We start from the raw sequence: 27,438 nt of genomic DNA, 5'->3' as shown, positions 1-27,438 counted from the left end.
AGTCTTTACATCCATCAGAATTTGCTAACTGGTTGAATTAATTTCTTGTCTTTCCACAAATATAAGTATGTTGATACAAGGAAGAATTAGCTCAACTGACAACTCTATAATGCCAAAGAGGCATACATGTAATTATTATGTTCTATGATTATTAATTATTAACTATTTAGTAGTCTGCTCATAACAAGCTTTGATTCCTCATGATCACACAATGACTTTGCAAGAAAGCCGCTGCACACTCTTTCACACACAATTATACTGTAGCCTAAATTGAAGGTTGTGGACTAATGACTTTTTATTGTCTCATTAAATTAAGAAATTTGTAATCTTCATATTTTTATGATCACAGTAAAGAAAAATCTACATACATTTCTGCATGTCCTATGTGGCCTATTGTAGCTTCTCTTTGAAATCTGAGTCGGTTGCTATATATTGACTTCTTTTATGCAATAATAACATGCTTAGACTCAAGTGACTTGTTAAGGAGAGAATTTTTTTACAGTGCATTTCAGACCTATTCTGCTATTTCCATTGGGCGGCAGTGCATCTATCCTCAAACTGAAGCTGCACTGCATTGCCTGTCGGCCCATGTGCTCCATTCAGGACTATATAAGCCACTAAAAATAATTCCCACATTGCGAATTTATCTCTGGAAACAGGTGCATAATGAGGATGAGTTTCCTCAAGGGCGCCTGTCGGGAAGGTTTCAGCCAGTGCGCCATGCAGAGGATGAAGACCCCAGAGGAACGCAGGTCTGATTGGGAGCGTTCATAGTGGTGGCACCGTCAGGTCTGATAGAATAAGGAAACAACGCCTCCGGTGTATTCTTCAAAATAAAAGCCGTACGGGAAAATGCATGTTTGTGTTGAGAACAGCCCCGAATACCAAAGAGTAACCAAGGAATGTGTTCAAATGGAACGTGCTGAGGAATGAACAGACTCGCCAAGAAAGATAGCCTTTTCAAATTAAGTCTTATGATGAACATCTAAACGGCTGATGTTGCGTACTCCCTACTCGTGTGTGCTTTTATTTTGATGGCAAATACCACCCTGTCGTGTGCTATCATGATAAACTTATGCTAACTTGACGCTTCTCGTTGACACAGCGGCACTCTGAGGGAGAGAGAGAGAGAGAGAGAGAGAGCATCCGATGTATCTTTTTCTGCACATCACTTTGGAAATTTGCGCTCGTGTAGTCCTGCTTAAAGCGGTGCTCACCTGCCGGGGCTGTGTGGTTGTGAGCGGCTGAGCAACTGATTTAATAGGATAATCAGACTAATTGCTTCCTCTGATATTGCCCTCCATTGATTGTGTCGACCGTTCCCCTAATCACTGACATGATTTTCTGCATTTTCGTCTCTCCTGCTGTTTGAAAGTGACCGGCGGCAGGTGTTTTTTTGTGATCTGATTTGTGCCAGTCAAGGCTGGCAATATGTAATTTTGGGATAGACGCTGCGTTTTTGGAGAAGTGGACTATCTCACAACTGGGATTCCTTGTTTTTAAAACGTTACTGCTTTACTCTGTAGACCAAAACAGATTCTGATACACCGTGATGGTGTGGGGCTATCAGAACTGACAGCAGAGTGTACGCTATCATTGGGAAACTGCTTGAGGGTAAGTTCAATTTATTTTTTCATCTTAAGGTTCCCAAAGTTGCTCAGATGCATATGCTGCCTTGTGTGGACATGTTTAAACCAGTTTGTCGATTAATTTGGATGACACGGACAATGCATATATTCACAGATTTGCATCGCCTGCTTATCAACCGGCTTTAACAAACGGATTCATGATCTCCTTATATGCGGCACTTAAATGCGCATTTGGAGCGAGCATGTTTTTCCCTCAGTTACGCATGAATCCCAGACGCTCTTTTTGCTTTAGTTGCGGACGGAGCCTCCTCAGTGGAGCAGTTCACGGCTGCAGTACGACAGTGGAAGTGGACTGCTGAAGTATTCTTCAGTAAAACCTAATTATCCACGCAGGGCAGTTAGAGTGTCAGTGGACACGAGCTGTTAATTTTACACCTTATTTTTTTTCTCGGCGTTAATTGTGTAACACTGTGCGCATTTGCATTTCGCCCTGGTGCGTCAGCAGTATGTGTGTTTGTGAAATGTGTATGTTTGTGTATGTGCCCCTGTAGGAGCGCGCGCTTGCGTGCGTGTGTCCGTGGGTGTTTTGCGAATTTGTGCACATGTGCGCATCGCTTTCTACGCGCACACCCAAAGTGCGAGCGTGTGTGTGTCAGAGGAGGGAGGCCAGAAGAACCCGGGCTTAGTTATTTCAAATTATTTCTGCTGAGTGATTGCTTGGCGAGTCAGCTCTCTCTGTGCCGCTCCTATTTGCTAGTATTTCCTCTCCTCTCTTTCCTCTCCCGTTTCTCTCCCCTGCTTGGATGGATGATGGCTTATGATTGTCCAGATGGATGCTGGAGCTCCACTCTGGCTCTGACCAGACTGGGCTTTGCCACTTAGACATATTTGGGAATCAGGAAGTGATACTGATGTAAAGTTGGAGCAGATGCTGGCTTATCAAAAATAAACCCTCTTCTCCTACTATAGATCAGAGTTACAGGAGGTACTGTAGCGTTGTAAGTTGCATCTCATCATCTTATCAAGCAACAACTGATGCAGAAATGCTACTTTTGTTATGCAATTTTTTAAATCTGTTACAAACCCTCCTCTAAGCCAGAAGCTTACAGGCAGTGTATGCTTCACACTCAACCATCACCTCATTAATCGCATATGATTTCATAATTTTGTTAACAGTAACATTTACTCACCATTTCAACTGCTCCAAAATCGACTTGCATCATGGTCTGCACTAAATCTTTCCACTCCAGCTTCTTCTTGACACATTGTGCTTTAGGTGTTTCTTCTCGGTTTATGATGTTACTATAATACTATCTTTATTCATCTCCAACATCTGGGGTTAAGCTTTGCCACAGGAGCAACACAGCACATGAATTAATAGGTAAGTGGCAGTGGCCACTTAACGGAAGCCCTGCAGCTACATATTGAGCTGAGTCGAGTGCTCTCACACAGAAATTGATTTAGACAGAGATTATGTCATCCAGCATTGGCACATTTTTTATGCTGGTCAAGTTTACCCAGCGGCATTGAATTCCTCCTCTGCTCTCTGATGAATTAAGTGTAGCTTTAAAGAGAGCATGTTAATGCACCAATGAAGTTGTTGTTTCACTGGCGGGTTTATTTCAAGTATCATTTTCAATACTTCATCAGGGTTAAAAAGCATTTTAACACTGACAGCACATTTGAATGCGTCAATTTATTAGAAAACTCAGTGCTTGAATTTCCACACAAGTTTCCAGTTTTACAACAGTGTCATGGAGTTGCTATTACGTATTCAGTACAATGAAATGCTTGTTAATTGTGGTGTTACAGTATCGTGATGTTTCATGAAATGTCATTGTCAGCCATACAAAATGATCAGCTTTCACTTTACCCTCTAATAACTGACATTTAATCTTATTTTCCTGTTTCATGAGGCAAACACCACCTGTCTCACTAAAATAAACCATGACAAACATTTGACTCTGTTCAGCTTGCAATGCTTTTTCTGGTAGACAGAAGGATCTGAAGACATCGCAAGCTTTTCCCTTTCCTCTCTTGATTGATACTTTTAATTTTCAAGGAGCTGTCACCAAGGCCGATTGGCCTTGGCTTTGCAATCAAGGGGCGGACCGTCAAAGGCTTTCAAATGAAAGAGTTCATTAATGTGGTGGAAATAAGAGTTGTCTCGCTGTGGAGTATTGGCTCTCTGTGAGGAATGATTGGGGCAATTGATGAGGATTTGTGAGGAAGAATGTTGGAGAGGAAGTTGAGAGGGGGCCATCTCAATCATAGCTCTTAAATCACATTAGTAAGACTCAAGGGGAAATGGAAATAGTGAGAGGTGATCAAACTTGTGTGTTGACGTATGTGTGTGGCCATGTGTATGTGTGCAAATATCATAAATGTTGTGCTTCAGCTTGAGCACCTTCCTTTCATGGGTGGCACTGCTGCGCCGACTTATTGACTGTTGTGAAATCTGAGTATTAGAAGCTGTGGACTACATGCTTAACAGATGCGCTCTCAGTTAAGTCTTTTGAAAATCCAATTCCCGTGAAGATGAGATTGCTCTTTCCACATGCCTTGTTCTATTTTCCATCACAATCATTCGGCATTGATCTGATCTTATTTTTGTTGCAGCCATCATGTCTTGAATTGACAAGTAAGGTAGATCCGGTAGATTACAATATGTCTGGGCATGCCACCTTGCCTGTACAAAGCAGAATCAGGACTACAATGCAGGGTTGAATATCAAAATTTCAATCTCTCCATGCATTTTTAGACCTCACTCAAATAATATTTTCAGTTATTTTCCATTCATTGTTGTAGCTCAGTTTAGGTGCCACATTACAGTAGGAAACCTTCCTTTTTGTCTTGTGAACCCTTTAAAAAGTAGCAGTGTCTTATTGTGATTCCCATCACAGGTCGCAGGTTGCTGCAACCGAATAGCCGTTTCTTATCTTCTCAGTGTGTTACGTTTAAAGAATTTTTCAGAGGCCTGAAGTTGTAAAATTGTGTAGTATTTTACAAAAAGAAAAAAAATTGTAACAGGAATATATTACTTCTTTTTTCTCACCACGCTAATTATCTGGAGATCCTGCAGATTTATCTTGTGACCTCTTGGTGCTCCTTACCTCACTTGGAACCAATGTTTTAAATAATAAAGCTAGTGTGTGGACAAAGATGGAGACATAAATTATTAGAACGAGAATTGCAGTAGAGTGAATTTTTGGGGACTTTATAAATGAATCCAGGCAAAATATAATTGTTATATGCTTCGTTTTTATGATAGTAATTTGACAGAAATATAATCAACCATTTTGAGAATGTAGCATTAAGTGAAATCATCTTGGGTTTTCAGAACTTGCAATGAGCATGTGTTACATTTTTGGGCTTTTCTTACTCTAAAAAGTGATGAATTGATTAATTGCATTTTTTGTGATCATGTCCTCTGTCACCAGTGCCGTTGTAGGGTGGACGTTATGGCGATATATACAGTGAGACGATATAAATCTGTCAGCCGCAAGATATTTTGCCAGACTGTTTTGACCGTGGTAGCTCTCCCTACGGGCGTATGAGACCATTGTAGCTAATGTTGCAGGACTGTTTTATGGCATTGTTGGATTTTTGCATCAGTGTGTGGCAGCTTACTTTGATTTATGACATTTAACTTTCCCAATTTGCCAAAAAATAGGATCACCATCACCATCACCAGGATCTGATTCATTTTATCCATAAACTATTTTTTAAATCTTCCAGAAAATGTATTATGTCACATTTGTATATATTGCTATTGGATATAGCATGACATATAGTATGTCTTGAAAGTTTATCCATATTGCCTATACCTAAATTATAGAATCTATACGCTATATTTTCTGATCTAAAGCCAAAACTTTTTATATCCTACCTGGTGGATTCCAGCAAGGTTTCACCCATTCAAGTACAGAGCGGTCCATAACAGATGTCATTATACTCAACTCTATAACCATAATGTATGTTCTGTCAGGTCACATCAACAAAGACGCATGGGTTGTCCTCTATTCTCTTTCCTGCAGAGGTTGGAAACTCAACCCTCGTGGCCCTTTCAGAACAAATTTGAACTGCAGTTGCTCATTGATGGGAAACCAGACTGTATGGAAAAATAAATTCACTGTGTGGCCCTTGATCTCTCAGTGCGTTTTCATGGTATTATTCAGCAGTGAGGTATCAGAAAGAATGCTCCTCCTTGCAAATTATTTTTATGGGCCACTTAGTTTTAGAACTTGATCTGAATGTCTTCATGTATGAATGTGAACTGATCTGAGTGTCTGCTGCTGCTATACTCTCTGCTTGTAATAGCATTTTAATCTCAACAGCGCTACACTTAATGCAACATAAAAAAGGATGGTGATGGCATAATTTCCAACTGTCTATTTACATTGCTCTTGAAAAACAGATGCAAGCCATTCTGTGATTGCTTGTGTCTCAAAGCATAAAGTTGACCATAATCAATTCCAATTTAAAAACATTTATTTTCACATTTGTTACAGCAGAAAATAAAAAGACTCAGGGTCAGCCACTGAGTAGCTTGCCCTGGAGCTTAAATGTTGTGCTGGTCAATTGTAACACAGCTAAAATGAAGAGAGAGGTGATGAAATACTCATGTTGCACTTCCTCTGATGAAACAGCCATCTGAGGCATGATCAATTACCTCAATATACAGTATTTTTCTTTGCTAGGGGCAAGTGACGTATAAAATGAATGTTTTTCCTCCTCGTTTTAATCAGCAGTAGAATGAGAAGCCCATTGCTATAAGCAAGGGACGGAATTATCATTTTCATCCTTTCTTTTCAGCCCACTGTCATCGTGCCATGTCTGGAGGTGATCCTCTGAGGCCCATCCAGCCTAGAAAGATGAAGTTGATGTGTTTTAGATAGCTTTTGGAGAGATGTGGATAGAGGATGGAAATTGCATGCCAGGGGAAGCAAAATGAGCAATTTTTCCTCCCATTTCCCCTCCTCTCTTCAACGGATCTGTGCTTACTCATTCATGAAGGCTTTGTTGTGACATTCCATACATTGGTGAGGAGATAAAAAATCACACAAAATGCCAGTTGGCAGGGGAAAAAGAGATGTAGACTACATTATTGTGCAAGCTAATGCATTTGCAGGATAACAGCATAGCAAAAGAGATGCAACTCAAACGTTATCAAAACACTACCACAACTACCCATCTTTATTCACACTATGACCTGTGTTTTAAGTGGCTGCTGTTGAGATATTAGGGGAATTCAATAGAGCCCTTTACAAGACCTATTTAGATAGTGTGTCTACAAAGGCTTTCAAGCATTCACTGAAATGCTCAAACTTTTTCATACAGCAGCAACATGAGTGGGAAACATGGACACAGCTTATTTGCATACAGTATATTATTTGCATACATAGATACGCTCAGCAGGATTCCTGACAGTGTTTGCACCAATTTCTCCTCTCTGTGCCAGAAAGAACCTTAAATACAGCAACCACATCAAGGGATTCATAGTGAGTCAAGCACTTGATTAGCAGTTCCTCATTTGTCATTTGCCACCAGACATGAGACCTGGGGCAACAAATTATTTACAGGTGATCTTATACATATATGTCACTCTGCCTCTAGTACAAGATATGCCTGCACAATATTTATGCACTGTGTAGCTCCCTAAAATGGCAAAAAATAGCATGTACATCACTTTTTACTAAAATCCCACAATGCAATTGTTAACCTTTGCTAAATGTGTAAATAAACATAATGCAATAAACCACCTCTCAGTAATAATAAGTGTCATAAATCGCATTTTACATCTTATTATAGAGTAAAATATTGAGTGTTTATTATGTAGGAGTTGTGCCTGGGTAGTTTCTGACTCACCTGGAGTAAATTAAGACTGAAAATAGCAGTACCTTAAAAAAAAATTAATATATTAATTAATTCTATTAATAAATTAATAGACGGATAAATTAAAACACAAACGGCTGTATAGGTGTGTTACTACATATACAGGTAAGGAGATAAAATTACATATTCTGGTAAGGTAAAGCCAGTAGTTATATATAATAATTAACAGAGATGAGATGATGATACAAAACAGAGATGTGCTAATAAGTTAATAAGTATATACAGTTTGACCTGGTTCACTTACATGCTTGGCTGAACACCCTGAGTTTTGGCATCATCTATTTTCAAACATAACGATTCCAGTAATAATCAAATCCCCAGTTTAGCTAATAAAGGTCTTAATTGTATGCTGCTAAAACATCCTATGCATCACAGCTGAGGGGGTTACCGATGTGCCTTCCTCCCAGCCAGAGCGTGGCTCTGTTTCCCCCCTGCTGGACCAGACCCACAGAGACCGGCTCTCAACAGGGTTCTTGATTTATGGGCCACTTTACAAGAAGGGCCTGGGGACGCAACACTCCTTGTCCTCCGATATTGAATCTCGGCTGCCTACCATGGAGATGTGGGTCGTCTGTTATTGTGTGAAAGCTTATTTGCATTGCGCCGTTAAGCTCTCAGTGGTAACTACAACATGTCTGCTCACCTTAGCAGTTAAGTTTATTTTTGCTTGCAGTGCTGTTTGGTTCAGACATACAAGGGACATTTTCAGAGAAAAGGTGCAGTGAAGACAAATAGCTTTCACATTGACAGGTTTGTGTGTGTGTGTGTGTGTGTGTGTGTGTGTGTGTGTGTGTGTGTGTGTATGTATACATATGCAATGTGGTTATAGACCCTTGAATATATATAACATATAAACAGTTTGTTTTCCAAGTGCTGTTTGCTCACCTGTCCCTATGGGAAGTATGCTTTGCTTTGCTTGGTTTAAATATCAACATAAAACATCTTGCCTGCAATGATACAGTATAACGTATATTTCAGTCAAAGAATTTAGAGGCAACTTGCTACACGTCCATCTTGATCCTTGAAAGCTGAAGTACAGTACTTTAAAGCAGTGTTCAACCTCAACATACAAAGGCAGATACATTTACTACAATTTCAAGTATGTTATCTTTTTAGAGGAAATACTTATTCATTCAAAGGCTTTGTTTGTTATTGTTGGCGTTGACTGGATTATACATTTGTTCTGCTTTTGGCTCAAGTTGATTCTTCCTTGTGGTCAATTTGATAAAAAAAAGAAAAATAAGCAAGATAAATAGCAGCCTTAATGATTATAGTTGCTCTAGGGTAGGCATTTATTAACTTGTGTTAATAATCTGACAATCCTCTTTCATTCCCCCTTAAATCAGCCCACAGTTCTGCTGCTTAGACAGACAGTATATTCAGCTGAAGTGATTTGGCAAACTACAGAATCTACCAGGGCATTATTACTCATTTTTGTAGGCTTTTACTTTCCACATTTTTATCATTTGAGAACATTTATGTTAGACATTTTATTGATTGCTGCTCATGTTTCTCTTTAATCTGTAAAAAGCTGCTGTCCTACTTCCTTTAAAGAACAACTGAAAAAAAAGACATCCAATGAAATCTTTTCCTACTGGTGTGCTATAAAATATGCAGTGTTTTTTTACTTTCTTAAAGTCAGAGGTCCTTGAAGAGCTCCGACTTTGATGCTCTCCAATGAATAGCATTAGCATACTGTAGAGTTAGCTAGAGACTCGGCGGTTCAGCAGCAGATCAGTCTCAGTGTCACAGATTTAAATTTTAGGTGTTGAGTAAAAATGTGTGTTCCAGGTTGTGTTTGAGGGAGATAAAGAGAGAAATGCTTCAGCCCGTGAATATCTCATTGTTGCCACTGGAAGTCTCTACCTCGGCTTGATGAATTTTCATTTCAGTTAGCAGTGGGAATGTTTTTCTGAAGTGCACCTATTGCTGCTATAGATAGCTAATGTTAGACTTCAGATAACCCTGCAGCATGAAGTTTTACAAGTGCCATTCAGCAGCCACTGTAGCATGCTTCCTTTCGAGGTGAATCCTATTTCAGACCTTGAACTCTGACCGTGTTTGAGAGTTTGATTGACATCAGGGGGAGAAAAGACATGCGCTTCATTTTAACTGGCTTTCTGGATTCTGTTACTAAAGTAACTTTGAGAAGGAGCTAATCCAAGTCAATCGACACGGTTCTTCTCACATAGCTGCTGTGAGAACAAGTTGTTGGATGTGCCTGGTATTCGTGTTACCCTAACATAAGTGTGCAGTGGCTGTTCTAATAATATAAAGGGGTTTAGCTGCAAAAATTTGACTGTCAAAATGTCTCTACTGTCCACTATGTGCTACATGATCTGCAAAATTGATTGCCGATAAAAATGTTTACAAAAGAAGGCTATTTTTAAGCTAATGGTATCCTTTCAGCAATAGAGAAGGATCTTCAGTATTAATTTAGCAGTGTGTGAATCATCACTGTGCTATTTTGCTATAAACCCATATCCATAACAGTGAATTGAAACTTTCAGACAGTTTGAATTGCAGATTTACTGTCCATAGCAGCTGTGAGTGAACAAACAGCTCTTTGACACCCCTAATAATTATCTGTGTTTTGAAAAATCAACATCTATTAACACTGGGAAATTTGCTGTGCAGATGCTACAAATTGGTTTAATCTTCAAAATCACATCAACACATTTTTATAGATAGTTATGGAGACAGTCAACTTAGTAAAACTCAGATATTAATCACTTTCATGTCAAAATACTTTGCATAAGAATTTAGTTCCCAGAATACTGTATTCAGTGCTGCCTTAATGTCTCATGATACTGCCTCTCATGTCTTCTCCTCGTCCTCTCTTCTTCTCCCTGTTCTAGCGTTCATTCATCCTCTCTTCCCCTTTCACCTCTTCCCCTTAGTGATTCCAGCAGGCTCTCCCTCAGCCCTCTCACCACTGGCCTGGAATATCCAAAGAGAGAGCTCCGTTCATTTAATGTCATCCTTATTTCCCTGACAGCCAGGCAGGATAAAGAATCTAGTTAGCAGGCAGCTCAGGGAATGGGACTAAGAATTGGACGTGACTGCAAAGATAGTTTGTATGTGTGTGCACGTTCCTGTGTGTCCACAGACTTCACTGAAAGTGCTGTGGCTAACAGTTCCCAAGACCAAAAATAAAAAATATACATTATACATTATATGCTTTATCTGCCATAGTTCACCTACAGAAAGTGGTTTCTGTCACTTCCTCTGGCTTTGTAACTATGGAGGTCAAATATAAAGCTAAAAGCTCAGTTAAATTTTAAGGCCAGTTGTTTATTTGGCCATTTGTTGGGTTCAACAGTCCTCATTTCCATAGTAGAGATATTGTATGAAGATTTAATAAATGTTGGGGAATTCTTCACAGTAACAGCATCACAGCAACAAAAGATTTTTTAAACCCAAAGGCAGAGAGTTTGTTGTAAAACTCTGAAACCGTCATTTTTGAATAGAAGAAACACGTTAGATAAATTGTATGCCATAGTGACTGACAGTGAATGTGAATTCAAACTGGCAGCTGGTAATGATAATGTTGCTTTCATGTTTTCCTTGTTAGCTCATTTACATCTTTGGAAGTTATACTGATGACGGTGCAACTTGTGCTGAACTGCATAAGTTGTTCAGTGGGAAGTTGAAGAGGAGTACACTGCAGTGTATTATAATTACCATTTGACCTGAACAGGGACACAGCTACCACCGAGAACACTCAGGTTATGTGTCCTCAGTATTGTTTCTTGGAATTTGGGCATTTTGATTCTGATATCTTTTAGATTCATTGTCAGATTTGAGTTTTTTAGCCCCCAAAATAAGTTCAGTTAAAATGATTAGTATTTCTCCACATTAATAATATTTGTGCAGTTATGACTTTGGCTTTGAAACAGCATGTAGAGCATGGTATAGGGCATTATATTTGAACAGTTAAACAAATTTCGAAAATGTAAAGAAAACACTGTGGAGAAAATAAAATCCTGGTTTTTGCCTGATTAGTAATAATTTTGCATCACCATGAAAATTAACAGAGCTCAACATATTATAACTACTAGAAACTCACATTTAAAACCTACGTCACTGTGTGGCAACTTGGATATCTGCTATATTACAAACTGTTTCTGAAAAGTGTAAGAAATGACACAAACATGTCTTGTCCTCTATTTTATTCTCACCACACAAAGCAGCTAAATGTTGCTGCACACAGTTTGTGTCTTCAATTGTTTCTTATTCATCTCTGAATTATGCTTGTGATGATTTACATAGTCTTTTTTCTCACTGTTTCCGGGGAGGAAATGGACTGTGCATATTTTTACACTAACGCAGAATAAACATTTATTTTCAGACAATTACCGTGTTAAATGTTTAGAGATGTTGATTACATTCAAGAAGCGACCTCTTCTCTCCTCCTCTCTCACTTCCTCCATGCATGTCAAGAACATGGAGGCTTTTGGTTGCAGGGTTATTAGATAATCTGAAATGGAATAATTCAGTGAGGAGAGCACAGACTCGTGTGGGTGTATGTGTGCGTCAGCCAAGGGTGTAAGGGCTTGAAGAGTATTCCTCACAAATAGAAATGTTAATAACTCACCGAGCAGAGTAGCAATTTTCTGACTAGAGGTAGGAGGAAGGGGGCAGAGGGGTGACATGGGGGAGAGGTGGGGGAGTAATCGCAGAGACAGAGAGGATGTCTGTTCATACCGAAACTCCAAGTGTCGCAGTTCTAATGAATTTTTTCATTTTCAATCTGGATATGTGATTCGAGGCACTTACTTAAGAGCTTGAATCAGAATTTGTTGTCATCAAGGCTGCAGCTAGGTTCCCGGAGGCCTTTAAATAAAACTGCTCTTTTTTAAGTATGTATAAAATACATTCAGAAAAATAAAATGAATAGTCCTATCATGTTGAGATTGTTTCAGTTTTACACCTCAGTTCTATCAAAACTTCGAGCCACAGAACGGAAATTTTTTCCAAACGAGCAGGAGAGGTGTTGGTACAAAAAATGGATGCCTGATATTGCTTCTTGCTGTCAGTTCCCATTGGTATCTGATGTGGGTAACATCCTACAAAGATATGAACAGTCATCTAGAAACATCAGATATGAGCAGTTGTTCAGAATTGAGCACGAAGGCCTTCAGTATGAACAGCCTGAGAAAATGTGTGACAGAGAAAGAGAGACTTGAAAAGAGAGATCCGTATAAATCATCATCTTAATATCCATCTGGCGAGCTGCAGTAAAGCCGCACTCGTCGATTGCTGAAATTGTTTGTGTGTGAGTGTGAGAGGGAGATGCATTCCTCAGGGCTAATTCTGAGCCCCGAGAGTGTTGAGAGAGTGCCCCATTTCTCTGGCTGAACCCTCCTCGAAAGTAATTGAATTTTGGATGAATCCGCTGAGGAGGAAACACTGTCAGGGAGGGGAGAAAGTGGATGCTTGAGGAAAAAAAAAAACAATCAAAGAATGAGAGGCAGGTGACAGCACCTCTTGGATGAGCTTCTCTTTAAAGAATGGCACACTGAGATGCTTGACAGGATAAGCTTTCATTGTGGGGTTTCTAAGGGAGGACTATTTTTTTTTTATAAGATTTCATATTTTTGGACATCTAGTATCCATTCATTTGTTGAAGAGGGATAACTCTTGCTTTTCTGCTCTATTGTGTTCCTGATCATATCTCTTGACAGTTAGACAGCTGCACTGAATCTTTCACTTATCACTAGCTAATAACCATGTGCCAAAAAGTAAGATGATAGTGCCAATAATACATTGACACCCCTTTCATGATTACTGATAACAAATTGAGTGTTCGACCTCGATAAGCCCTTGAGTTGCTTGTTTCTTCAAACAGGTGGCCACCTTCTTAAATAGACATTAGCATCAGGAGCAGAAAATGGAAGATAAACCACTATCATTTAATGTGTTTGGGGAAACACTTCAGTAATCTGGTAGAAAAGGTAGAACAATGAAATCATCGCAATATTTATTCAACCATTGCTGGTGGCCACAAGCCCTCTCCTCCCCCTTGAGAGCACCTTTCCTTTCTTTTCTTGTCAGCTTAATCTCAGCTAATTAAAAGACCCAGGTTATCAGTAAAATCAGTTGTTAAATTACGGACCGATCGAACTGTAGCAGACCTACGGTTTTGAGTTCAGGGACTTGGATATGGCGCCCAAGAGAACCATAGCAACAATGTTCAATGTGCGTCAACATTTTTTTCATAAATAAGCTGATTATCCTGTAATGATACAGACAACTGTGGTAAGGGCCTCATCCAGAGCCTAAAATGTGGCTTTCAGTTGAGTTGGTGGAAGTGTATAACAGAACCAGAGCGAGATGGAAAGTGGTCATTGTGGACACAAAGTGAAAGCATTAGGTACAGTCTCGAATCTCACTGCAAATAAAAGCCACATAGACATGTGGCGGGCAATAATGGATTACAAAAGCAAGAATGCCTGCATCAATACATGCGAGACCTGGCTGCCGAATGAGCTCAACACCTTTATATGCTTCCTTTGATGTCCTCAACAGAGGACCTGGCCCTTGTGTATACAGACATGAGATAGACCCTGCTGAGAGTGAATGTGAAACTGGCTGTGCACTAAACACATGTGCCCAGTATTTAGTTGATGTCTTAACTGCAATATTCGACACATCACTCTCACAGGAAAACTCCTGATCTGCCACAGAACAGCGACCATTGTCCTTCTACTTAAGAAGTCTGCATCATCCTGCCTCAGAGATTACCAACCTGTGGCACCCAGCCACATCATTCTGAGGCGCTTTGAGAAGCTTGTGGGCCAGCATGTCAAAGATCCTCAACTATACTCCACTCAACCCTCACACCTTAAAAATAACAGCACCTATGTCTGAATGTTGCTTGACAAGCTCCGCAGTCCTGAGTACTACCTTATGTAACTGGATTCTGGACTTTCCCATGCAACAACAGACCACAGACAGTTTTGGATAGGCAGACACGCTCCCACTGTGAATACTGTTGATACATGTGCTGTACAGTGTGCTCCAGGTTCCCTCAAACTTCCAGAGAGAGGTAATCTAAAGTATCCCGACTGGCCACATGACAACCTGGCACCACTCACACGAGGCCCAGGACCTGGAGTTGATGTTGAAATCCACCCAGAATATCATCATTATTGTATCGCTGCCCAGCATTGGTGAGATGAGGTGCATGCACAGAGCCCACACAACAGTTACGGACAGCCTAGTCCAGCCTGAGTTTGCTCATCCTGCCATTCATCTGGCAGGAGATGCACAAGAATCTGCTGACTATGGGGCAGCTTCTTCCCTCAGGCAGTAAGACTCCTCAACACCACTTTAACTCCCCCACACCACCACCAGTGAATGCTCAAATACCGCTCACCTCACCTACCCCTGCTCTACTGACAGTTAGTTGATTAAGCATCTATTGTGTTAAGCCATGTTTTAAGAAAAAAATACCAAGATATCCCTTCTTGCAGCATATTAGGTCCCCTTTCCATTTAGAAAATTGTGATGGGAATTGTTTTCATTATTTTGTGACATTTTATCAACAAAATATATTTAGTATTTGATTACTAAACAAAATAATTGGCAGATTAATCAATGATTGAAATTATAATTAGTAGAGAGCCTTTAGTGAACTCTGAATATCTTTTTTAAATGATAAACACTGAGTCCAGTGTGATATTTTGTTCTGTTCGCTGTAGTATGTAGCTGATGTTGCCTAACCCTTTTTCTTCTGAGTAACCTCAGTGTTTTGTTGCTCTTTTTGCATTTTGCTACAAAATTGCCATTGCACAGGATCCATTTCTTTGCACTAGCTTTGTACATTGATTGACAGCTGCAGTGTGGCACATTATTTATATGTAGAGTTTCCCTTTACCTGTATTTACCATGTATTACTTTGTTCTGTTTGTTTGGCTTTTTATGATTTTCTATTTTGGTTGGATTGTTAACATTCAATTCCGTACCCTTACCATAATCTATGCCTGTGAAAAACACACAAACAATATATTTATATTTAACCTTAGGAGGAGAAAAAACTGTGCGATCAGTGTCCTTGAAAACGGCTTTATGAAACCTCACTTATGGAGCCATTTTCCTTTCAACAAGCTTATTGCAAAACACGATGTCATGTTTTCATGGGTGTTTCTTTAATATATTTAATCCCATAATCCACAGTTTTTGTTCTGTGCACACATACAGGCACAACATATGAAGCAAGAGCACTTTTTTAACCTTTTCAGTGATAACTAGTGTTTGCTTTGATGTGTAGCAGTCCAAGATATCACCGTGAGCTGGAGGGATACCGCAGAACTGGTGATTCAGTCGTTTCCTCTGTGTTCAAACCAAAGGAGGAGACCACAGCTTTGTTGCAGAGTTTGCGCCCAACATGGAAAACTAATTAAAAAGATAAGATTTTTGTGTGGTGCCGTGTAGCTTTTCTGAGGTGGCATTGGTTGCAGGAAGCAACGGCTGACGACAATAGGCCTTTTGACAAGGAGAACACGGCAATGTCGCCATCTTTGGCTCCTGGCCAGTTTCGCATGCCTCTGTGAGTGTCTCAAGGGTTATTGTGGCTTTTCAGGGTTTCCCCTCAAAGCTTTTCTGATGCAGCTTTGTGGAATCTATGTGAAGCATCTTTGTCGTGACTGAAATGCCAGTGGAAGAATCCTTGTAGCCTACACTGGCATCTTGTCAAGCCATAGCAGAAATGGCACTTTTGCTTCTAGCAAGGGGAACAATTATTAGCCAAACAAAAACAGGAATTTTACAGTTTCATGGATGGCATCAACGAGCAAGTGCATCACTGAGGAATATTATTAGCTGCAGGCAAAACCTGAGTAATCACTGTTAACTTAAATGAACTTCAGACTAATTTTATATTAGATAAAGTTTGACTGCAGTGAGATTTTTTTCTGCGACAGTTTATTCTCATATCTGATTGGCTTGATGGTGTGCATTACTCAGATAAAGCACATGGTTGTTATACTGCAGCATTATTATTTTCCTTAATCACTACCAATAGGTAGAACTAATTTCACCGGTTACTAGGAAATGGCTTCATCTTGTTGGTGAAACGTTCAACTAATATTTATTCCAAGGCTGACAAAGATATTGTCCAGACAAAAGTATAATTTAAAGCTTGTATTGCCCCAAAATAGGAATAAACAATATGTACAGTCCAGAATGTAAGTATATTGGGCAGTTACACATTTTTCGTTCTTCAAGATCTCTGTTTCAGAGCACTGAATTTCAAATACGGCTTTAATTTACTTAGGGTTACATCATTATTTAAAGAATTGTGTTGGAGATACTGCTCTTTTAACACAAGGTGCCCAAACTACAAGGGTTCAAAAGACGTTGGACACGTGACTGCTAAATGTTGGTTGGGCAGTTATGTGTTGTTTCAATGTTATTTCATGCTAACATGTGGCTCAGAGTTGTTGTGACTTGTCATTTAGATTGAGGTGAAGTTTTCTGTCAATATGAGAAGTAAAGAAGTGAGCAAGTGAAAAGATGCAAACAGAAAGAACAGGCTGCTGTTCACTAAAACATACAAAAAGTAATCGGTAGAGTTCTGGAACAAAGTTCTCTGCACTGATGAGATCAAAATCAACCTCTTTGAAAATGATTTCCGTGTCTAAAGCCTCCACCTTGTCTGTCTAACATGCTGGTGGTTCATTCCAAGTATTCTGTGTGCTCACTTTCAGCCAAATCCATCAAAAGTCATTGGGCAACATTTCATAATTCAGCAGGACATCGACCCTAAACATATGGCCAAATCATCCGGAGAGCTTTTCAGAGTAAAGAGGTGGAATATCCTCCACTAGTCAGTCACCTGATCTCAGTCCAAATGAGCTCTATTCTGCTTGCTAAAGGACAGACTAAAGGTAGAGAGACCCAATAATAAGCAAGAGCTGTAGATGGCTGCAATGAACCCTAACCCTTCTTTGACATATCTCTACTGAAGATTCGTGTTACTTATTGGCCAAGATATGAGCTGATATCAATGGATCCAATGTTTGACTGGGCTTGTGCTCAGAGTGTGTCACTAAAGAGTGAGCTCAAAACCTTACAATATTATAGAGAGAAGCCCAACAGTTCCCACTATGAGCAAGCATTTTGTGACAGTTGAGAGAAAAACCTCAGACAGAACCGGACTCAGAGTGGGTCTACACAGACCGACGGGGAGGTAGACCCACCCCGTCTGTCTCAATCTGGATGGGTTGAGGAGAGAGAAAGGAGGGAAAGGAAAAGAAAGAGAGAGGGGGAACAGCTGTGCATACTGTTGCATTCATGACAGACTGTTTGTGATAATGATAGTAATAATAGTGATGCATATGTGTGTAATAGTGTTATTAATAATCACAGCAGCTATGATAGCAGCATGTCATGTTGGTTTGTGAGAGAAGTTGGATTAGTGTTATCGCAGCAAACTCAGGTTTGCCTTGATAGAAATGCGTCTTGACATTTGTATCATCAACAGCCTTGCCCTCATTATACAGTAAGTCCCTGAAGAGACATTGGTATAAATAAAGCAGGCAGACAAATGCTTTGGAGAGCAGAATTTGCACATTGAGGTGCAGGATTTTTTCCATCTGACCTTAGGGCTTGTAAAAGTTCTTATTATTGGCTCAGAACTCAAGTTTTTTTATATATACTGTATATTTTCAAGCTTTGATCAAGCATCTACTGCCAAAATCATTATCACTCTTTTTTGATGTTTTGGATGGTTTCAGTGTATTCACAGTTTGCCTCAGTACGGCGTAATAATGCAAGCTTTTGTTTCCTTGTAGGACTGGTAAAAAATGAAAGCTCCCATTCCTCTTCTGATCCTGCTTCATGCCGTTGTGGTCCATTGCCTGAAAGTGGTGTCAAAGAGAGGCTCAGGTAAGTCTTGTCTTTTTACTGCAACTACTGTAACTTCTGTTCTAATGAAAGACAATTCTGAAAACAGAGGAAAAAAGTAAGCAAGTTTCTATTGTACTCACAGTATCCAAAATATTTACAACAGCTATATTAATTGGTACAGACGTTTGATTCCCTGGAACCTGCCAAGATTTCAAGGCTCTTCTGTTTTTTTTGGCCTGAAAGCACAAATCATTTTAAGTTAACAGCAGAGGGATCACATGGCCTTGTGCTGCTGTACTTGGAGACTCCAACCAGTTACGATGAAAAACAGAGCTGTCCTATCTTTTAACAGCTTGATTTTTAAGTCCACAGACACTCAGAAATTCAATTTGAAGTGCAGTGAGTGATGATCGAATATGTCATTGTGGATCTTTGCTGATCAGTTGCATGGTATAATCTTGTTTAATTCATTGTAGATTATCATAGGAACGCTGAGTTGTTTATTCTTGAAGGGTTTGCAACATGCCGCTTAATCACATAACAAGAGACCTATAAACTAGAGGTGGTGGTCCCATTATTAATCTGTTTTATCTTCATTATTTGGCTTGAATCTCCTTTTTAATAGTGCAGACTTGAGTTACTTAGCTTGGTTTTTAATATTGGCAAACATAGCCATTAAATGCACTGACGACTACTGAGTTCCTTAGTACCGTAGTAGTGCAGAAAGAGGGGAGCCAATGATTGAGTGATTGATGATTCAGTGATGGGTATTAACATTCCCATGCTTAAATCGGCCTCCTATGTGCAAGGGCAAAATTTGGGTGAGTGAGTGAACAACTTAATGAGTATATGAGTGAGTTACTTTCTGGATCCATGTATCGCTAGTTGCACCAGTACCACATACCTCTGTGGACTGAAGAATAATTTCTACAGGAGGCTCAAGGAACAACTACATTGGCTAATATGGAACATACAGGAAGTCTTTTGCCAGTCTGTTTTTTCACTTCCCAGAGGCTGCTTGCGTCTGGGTTTTTACCCATGCATATTAGACACAGGTGCAGGAATGGCCCAAGGCTCATCAAAGGGCTTTCTGCTTTTCCAGCAGAAGTCCCTATGGGCTATCTCCTCGGATGCTTCACGAGCCATTGCCTGGAGCAAGGATTTGAAACGTGTCCACTGATAAATGAACACCCCATTCGAGCCAGACCCCTGTCCTTTGTTCTTTCTCTTTTAGATTGTACAGCTTTATTAGAAACCATGCTGGTTGCAAGTTAGAACACCACTGTAAAAAGGGATTCTAGGCAATGAAAGCCAGTTTGAAATGGCATTGCTTTGATTTTTATGGAATGGCAAAAAGCAGTGGGGGTTGGAAGGTGAGTATCCTGGTATCATAGCAGGTATATTTTCAAAGAAATGTTTTTCTGGGATTAGGGTTCCTAATTTCTGTTTCTGAGAAAAAACTGCAATTTGTTTGGTCATATATTTATTCGATTGGATAAAATCAGACTTATAGTCTCATATGTATAAAACCCTAAACTTCAATTGCAATATGGCTTTCTAAAATTAAACTTTGTCACTACCTGCAATATGTGACAATTGATGCTTCGGTCGGGTCTACCAGCTGCTAAAGTTTTACTTGTAATGTTTGTATTTTCTATATCAGAGCCAAATTATTCCATTCTAATGTTGTCTGGAAAAAATATGGGGCTCCAGTTGAAATTGTTGCTCAAAACTCTTTAAACATGTAGTGCTGTTTGTTTGTACCTTTGTTAAAAGAAATTGACTAAAGAATATCAAACCTATAAGTGTCAGCCCATTAACAGAAATGTAATGACTTGATTGACTCCCTCAGGGACAATGAATCCACTATCTCACTCTCTTTCCCTTTCACTGGGCTCACACTCACACACACAAATAAACACACACAAACTCTGGAAACCCCTGCACAGTGCTGCATGTGCCCTGCTATTATCTGTAGATGATTAAATTCAAACCCTCCTCTTTGAGTAATGCTTTGTCTGCATTTGTACTCGGGGTGGAACGGTGCAAATACATACAATGCATATCTGCCATACTAATCCTCAGCATGCATATGTAGGAGAACGTATCCATTTGTCCTCTGCTGTGGTTCCTCTTTGTCAGAATGCTGATATGGCCTGAATGGTTGGGCGAACAGAATAATTACATATATTTCTGCTTAATGCAGCACATCAAGTTAGATGTTAAAGTAAGACCCCATACTTGGATGCTCTTACACTGCTGGATATTATCAGTCGATGATGGTCAATCCGTGATGTACAATTCACTCCAGAAGTTATTTTCTGTCTGAACTCTATGCCATTTGTCCAATGTGAAGCGTCTTGTAGCTGCATTGCATTCTGGTTTAATGAGGCTATTGTCCATGTCAATTTCAGTGCAAAATGATGAGTGCTTTTTGATCATGACTGATATTATATAATATCTGATTTCATGTAGCTTGGAGGGATTCTTTTTCTCCAGTAGCATTGTATCTGTGCATAGTTTTAATCTTACTGGTTACAGCAGGAATTTCAAATCCCAGTTGCTTGTAAATCAGTGTTGTTTGATCAGCGAAATGGGCTTGTCTGCAAATCTGCATGTGGAAAGTGACACAACTACTGTCTAAACTGGCCTTCATCAAGGCACTTGACAATGGTGTGCTTCCTTCTATAGAGCACTGCTGGCATTAAATGGTAAAAATATGCTTGAAAAAATATGTTTGGAGTTTTGCATATCCTACCTTTTGGCAAAAATTGTATGTGCATTGCAAAATTACGAAAATTAAGAAATCTGTCTGGTCAATTCTCTCATGAAAAGTGAATTAGATCTTTTTCTGGATGTGAGTGATCCATGGACAAACTCTAGCTTTGTTGCTCTCTTTCTATCTCGCTTTTTTGTCCTTGGTCATTTAAAAAAAAAAAAAAAGGTCCTGCACTCTGAAAATGGGCTGTGGTGCTGTTATTGTCTTAAACACACAATAAGCTCCCTTGTTGGCCACTTGTAGCGTACTACACAATAGATGCTTGGAGGAGCCGTGTGAGAAATCCCTGCATGTGCCCGTTTGGTTACTTGGCAGTGAGCTGAATGGAGCAGAATCCTCTTTCTGTGCACCACAGAGCTGCATTTTATGTGATATGAAATAGAAACTTGAGTTCATGTAAGGTCTCACTTTAGACTCTCTAAAGTAATAACTATGCATTTATTCTTTTTTTACCTTTGAACATGGATTACAATCAGAGTTAGAAGGAGCTTTGGAGGGTACTGAGAACGACTTTTGGCAGACCTGAATACAGAGTAAAATAAAAAGGGCATGTGCACACATTGCAAAAATGACTAAACAGTCTGAACATTACCTAAATACTTTAGTAGTTTTTTTAAATATTTCAATGGCATCACCATTCATCTGCATTATGCCTGAACTCTGCTATGTCTAATTATTTTTGGTATTCAGATGTACCCAATGCAGCTACCACTACTTCCTAGGCATCAGGAGTTTCTGTTATCCGCAGTGATTTACTGTGATGCCTCTTGCCTAGGAGCAGTTTTACAGCAGGTCTATTGATGACGCACATGGTGTCTTGAGGATTGGACCTGCTGTCTGTTTGTTACGGTGACCACAAGGCCAGCATTTGAGCTCTTGGATGAACCAGCTTTCTTCTTTGAGAAAAGCTGAATAATATTCAGTGAATTTCCTCTCAGTGCCAGCTTGATCATTTTAACACTCATTTGATACGTAAGAAATCAGAAAAGATCTTTTTGTGTCCCATATCAACACAGCAGTTAGGAAACTCTTCTTTAAAAAAAAAAAGGGGCTGTCAGGCGTTTTTATTGATCATGGTTGATTTCTAATGAGGCAAACCAGGGACAGCGTTGCTGTTAGTCACCGACCATTGGACACTGCAGGGACAATAGCTCAATCTTTTCACAACAGTCATATCATTTTCAAAAACAAGCAGCTTTTCAGCTTTTCCATCCACCAACTGGTTGCCTCAGCATTTACAGTTAGGTACTGCATTGCATAAAAGATTTCTATTTTATATTCACTTAAAGTCGCCCCTTAACAAAACTGTTAACACATGTCCCCCCGGTGAACACTGATGACAGTTGTAGATTCATGATCATATTCTGTGACATTGATTGAGACAAATTTAGCCTCTCCCCTCCCCTCTGCTGCACAGTCATTAGTCCCTATTTCTTCACCAGACATTGATGAGTCCCCAGACAAATGATGCTTACCTTTCCACAGTCTCCCAGTAATTCCAGCAATACATTACCCATAATACTCACTCACTGTGAACGCATCATTCTGTTCTCTCATGCATATGTAAAAAGCAAGGTCTGCAACATGTGTTCCCATTTGGAAATGGAATACAGAATCCCCTCTCTGCTTCTAGTTTCTATTAAGGATGGTCCGAGGGCCCAGGTTGTCACTCTGATGAAGAGCAGCTGTAAATAAAACACGCCACCACAACAAGACCTTGGTTCCTATTATAGTGCAGCTGCTCATCATCCGTCTCTCCCTGTGTATTTATCTACTGCCACTACAGTAGGTCCACAGCTTCTATTTTTCTTTCTCTTCGCGGACTTCCCTCTGTTCTTACAGGAGGAAGAATCAAGGACATCCTGACAGTCAATTAAATTTACAGTCTTTGCACCCATCACAATGCACAACTCTGGGAGGATGTCAACATTGATACGTCAGTTACAGGATAGAATCTTCCCCCCACATTAATGGGGCTACTCGCAGTTTGGCCAATAATGAGGCCCCTCTTAATTGCACAAGACAGTGATTCCTAACAGGGGACATCAGCGCACAGCACAAATTCAATTATAGCAAGCTACTTGACTTTGTAATTGATATTAAAGGACGCTGAATATGGCAGGAAGCTGTCAGTAAGAACTTTGAGGGAGAGAGGGGGCACAGCAGTGGTGACCCTTTCTACTGTTTCAGTTTGTTACACATGAAAACTACTGAATGTCAGATAATTCTTGCGAAGGTAAAAATTGCATTAAATTAATATACACGTGCTGTCAACTTGAGGTTTTCAGTGATAACAGTTCGAGATGTAAAGGCTCAAAATGAAGTGTAAAAACCTTTCTAAGACAAATCCAGGAAACTTCAGCTGAGATTGAAAACTGAAAGATGAAATTCATGCGCTCTCTCTCTCCGTCACACACATACACACGCATCAGAGGCACACATCCGTGCATACCTGCGGTTCATCTTTCCTCGGTCAATACCACATACCTGCCACAAATGTTGAATGATTGCCTCCACTGCACCACAGGGGAGATTGATCACACACATGATATTAGAAATGTAATGGCTTGCCACATGGAGTTGTTTTCCCTCCCGCTGCTCAGACAGAGAGAGAGAGGCCACTCAACAAGTGTGCCAGATAGGCCTCTTGACAACTAGGGTTACTATGGATATGTGTTCTGGGTTGGAGACACATGGCACAGCCCTCCGTGAGAGATGGATGATGATCAATCACCTGATTTATGAGCGGAATGGTGTCTCTGTGGCCTGTTTCCTGACCTGTAATAATGTTACAACACCACTGCAATTTAGATAAAATGCCCAGAAAGGGTGTACAGGGCCTCAGCTCTGTGAAGATGCAGTGTATAGCTGCAGGTTGAGGTGTTGAGGTGTAAAGCTCAAGTGCACTGTCAGTGCTTCTGTCAGTGCATGTGGATCAAAGATGGATCTGCAGAAAAATGTCACCCATAGGCGTATGAAGCCCCTGGGATGATTGGATTTGGGTTTAGTGAAATCCAGATTTAGGAAATGGGGTGTAAGTGTGGGTGGAACTAATAGGGTGAGACACCTGTCAATCAAGCAGATATGCCTACAAACACACTTGCCATTTAGCCTTACTATGCTCATAATGAAATGTTAATCTTTAAAATCACAATACACAGGTGAAATAAATTGATACCTGCATCTAGAGGCCATTAGCGGAACTTCATCATAGGGCGACTAAAAGCAAGGGTCTGAAAAATGAAGGGAGTTCAACTTAGTCTGGCTCCCGTGGGGTTAACTGGCTTCACCGAGCTTATCATCAGCCGTCTTGGACAGCCGGTATCACAGAGCTGGTTATCAACTGGCTTTTGTCAACATTAGGTTTACCTATTTATCTGGCTACAAGCATGAAAGAGGCGGAGATGTTAATGAGAAGCTACATTGTCGGAGCTATGAATGAAGCACTGATAATATGATATAGGATGAAACAGTGTTACCTGCAGGTAAATTCTGTTATAGTGATGAGTAAAAAAAAATATGGTCAAATAACTGGAATATAATAAAAAGCTGTAGAAACACTAGACATAATTTCCAAATATTAAAGTAAGACTAAGGATATACTGAGGTACTGGAATTATGATAATATATTTTTTAATATATATATATTTTTATGGGGTATTGCTTTTTTGTCTGATAAACCAATGATTATGAATAAGTGATGCACATAGAAATAATATAAGACTGTATCTGTTTTGAAAGCAGAGAGGACAGATGAGGAGAAAAGTAGTTAATGTCTATCTGATTGCCATGTTGCATTTCTAATTATGGGAAATATTAAACAGTTTAGATTATTTTTCTAAGAAAAGGGAGCAGAGTATTTATTTTTAATTTCCAATTATCATCACAAGGTCTTCTCGTGTTATTCTCCTGTTTGTTAGAAGCTCTGTTTCTGGCTTGAGACAGCAAAATGATTCTTCTGATCTATTAAAATATCTATTGCTCTGATTATTTTTCACTTAATGTAAACCCTTTTTGTCCCTGTCAGAATCCTGTAGGAATGATAACTCAGATTTTCCAGTCATCTGATTGGTCAGTAGTCAGGCAATTGATGGATTTTGATCTAATCCACTGAAGTAAACCAGCTCCGGAGCAGGTCAGTCTTACAGAAGGTTACCATGGTGATCTACCCCGGTAAAAAGAGAGCCGAGTGAGATTTTTTTGTTCATAAAATATGTAACAATAAGAGCTTGAGCTCAGCTGTCTTGTTTGTCATTCAAGTTCCTTTTGCGTGAATTATTTGAAATGTTTCTAAGGAAGTAATGATTAGCTTACTCCCTGTCATAATAATAGTTGTAGTAGTAGCAGTGGTAGTAGTGGTGGTAGTAGTAGTAGTAGTAAATACTACAACTAAACAAAATTAAGTTTTCTCATTTTTAGCTGTAAAAAACTACAGGTTAAAAACTTTTAAGTACATGCAAATTCTGTGATTGAAATACTTCTGGTTTCTTCTCACCTTTTATTTGTTGTGCTTTCCCCTATCTGTTCATTGTCTTGGAACCTCAACTGCCTGCAGGCATTCAACATTAAATACAATATATTGCATTATCTACATTTTAATATTTCTCTCTGAAAGATAATACATTCATTTCAGGCCCCCTTAGCAAATTATGCAGCCCACTTTAACAGCTGGGGCGTTTGGTACCAATTTGAGAGATTATATGTGTGGATGATAATGAGCTTTAGTCCAAAAGAGGATTTAAACATGGAGAAGGCTGGCCACTGCTTAATTTAAGAAAATCTGGCTCTCAGGTTTAAGGAAGAGGACTTTAGGGGAAATAAAACTCCCCGAAGAAAAAAAAAGAAAAACAGTGAAAATGAAGAAAATGAAAAGTAAATAAGTAACATTTGTAATAAGGTTAGGGCAGTTTGGACATAAACAGCAATGGTCCCGGAAATTATTTTAATTCCACTTGACTGCTCAGCTCTCACAAAGCTGAGCCACAGGGGGAAATGAAGCTGTAGTCTCTCAATACTATGCAAATTGCCTGGAGGCAGCAATGGGACTGTACCCAAAAATATCACACGTTTTAACCTGGGGCTGCACTGCATGATTAATCTATGTGGGTACACCCCCTCATTCTGCGTCGCTTTTGCCTGCATGTATCTGTCTATCTAGCAATGTTTGCACTACCTTTGTGTACTTATGTTTATGTATGTCAATTCCCGCTTCTGTCACAATTGAGATGCCAGTCTGCTCTTTTTAGTTCCTCTCAAAATAAAACATCTCTCTGCTGTTTTTCTCTGTCACCTTGCCTGTCTTTGTGTTTCACCTAACATCTCTCCTCAACCTCCTGCGCATAAGAAATGATGGTTATTGCTGCCATTGATTGGCAACTTTCTCCTGGAGGCCAGACAGGATCACTGGGGAGTTGGATAGATGTCTCAGAATAATTAAAGCAATACACTGAAGCCTAATCCTATAATCATCATTAGATTTTAACTGGCTTAACCCAAGAGGCCGTTTAACAAAAAAACTGACCTGTTCTTATTCTTTTAAACATCTGTGATTTCTGTTATTAGACTGGAGACCTAATTCTATGCTTCGCCTTAGATTACACAGCTGCAGTATCTGTTTGAGTGGAGTAATATTGGGCTAAATGACAGCTTACATTCCTCCTTGATAAAAGGCCTATCTTGAGAAGTGAGAGCAGACCCTCCTCTTGTTAAAAAAGCCAAGTATTGAGTTTTTTTCTGTCATTTGTGGAAATCAGACAAACTGGTAATTTGATTTCCACTTGTCTCAGCCTTTGCAATCTCAGAGACATTCAATTCTTTTTGTCCAGTGTTGCGACTCTTAGAGTACATTGGTTTTCTATTGATTGTAGCGCTAACTTTGTTTTGGGCTGCTGCAATTTAGTTAAGTTTGATTTCTGAGGGGAGGTTCATTGATTTGCATGACAACATTGTCTCTTGTCATTTTCCAACTTTATCAGCCTGTATAATTGGCATCATACTCCACCTGCTGGTATCCCAACTTACAGTACCAGAGATATTAACAGGAGAACATAGCAAAACAATATGTCTCTGAATATTTATATGCAGAATTACATGTCAAACAAATAATTTTCAATAATTGCTGATATGATGCTGTTATGAAGATAATTACTTTTTTAGCCATCTGTGTACAACGGAATGCACTGTATATCCAAAGGCTTCCAGCTTTACTCAGGGATCATTTCTAATGATTGATGGCTTGTGACATAAAATGAGATTTTAAGCTTCTTTCCACATGACTGTCACTACATACACTATACTTAATCTGCAGTATTTTATTGCCAT

The 27,438-nt window shown here is 39.5% G+C and overlaps 1 protein-coding gene across 2 annotated transcripts in view; it reads left to right on the top strand.

Moving 5' to 3' along the window:
* Nucleotides 1-1,038: 1,038 nt before the first annotated feature.
* Nucleotides 1,039-27,438, top strand: part of LOC130165508 (interleukin-1 receptor accessory protein-like 1) — a 225,910-nt gene continuing 199,510 nt past the window's right edge. For both annotated transcript variants that reach the window (XM_056370836.1, XM_056370835.1), the window contains exons 1-2: nt 1,039-1,614; nt 18,284-18,377. In XM_056370836.1, coding sequence (XP_056226811.1) covers nt 18,296-18,377 — 82 coding nt within the window. In that variant the 5' untranslated portion in view covers nt 1,039-1,614; nt 18,284-18,295. The remainder of the gene's footprint in view (nt 1,615-18,283; nt 18,378-27,438) is intronic.

The sequence above is a fragment of the Seriola aureovittata genome, chromosome 24 (assembly GCF_021018895.1).
Source record: "Seriola aureovittata isolate HTS-2021-v1 ecotype China chromosome 24, ASM2101889v1, whole genome shotgun sequence".
NCBI classification, from domain to species: domain Eukaryota; kingdom Metazoa; phylum Chordata; class Actinopteri; order Carangiformes; family Carangidae; genus Seriola; species Seriola aureovittata.
This window is presented reverse-complemented; position numbering and strand designations above follow the sequence as displayed.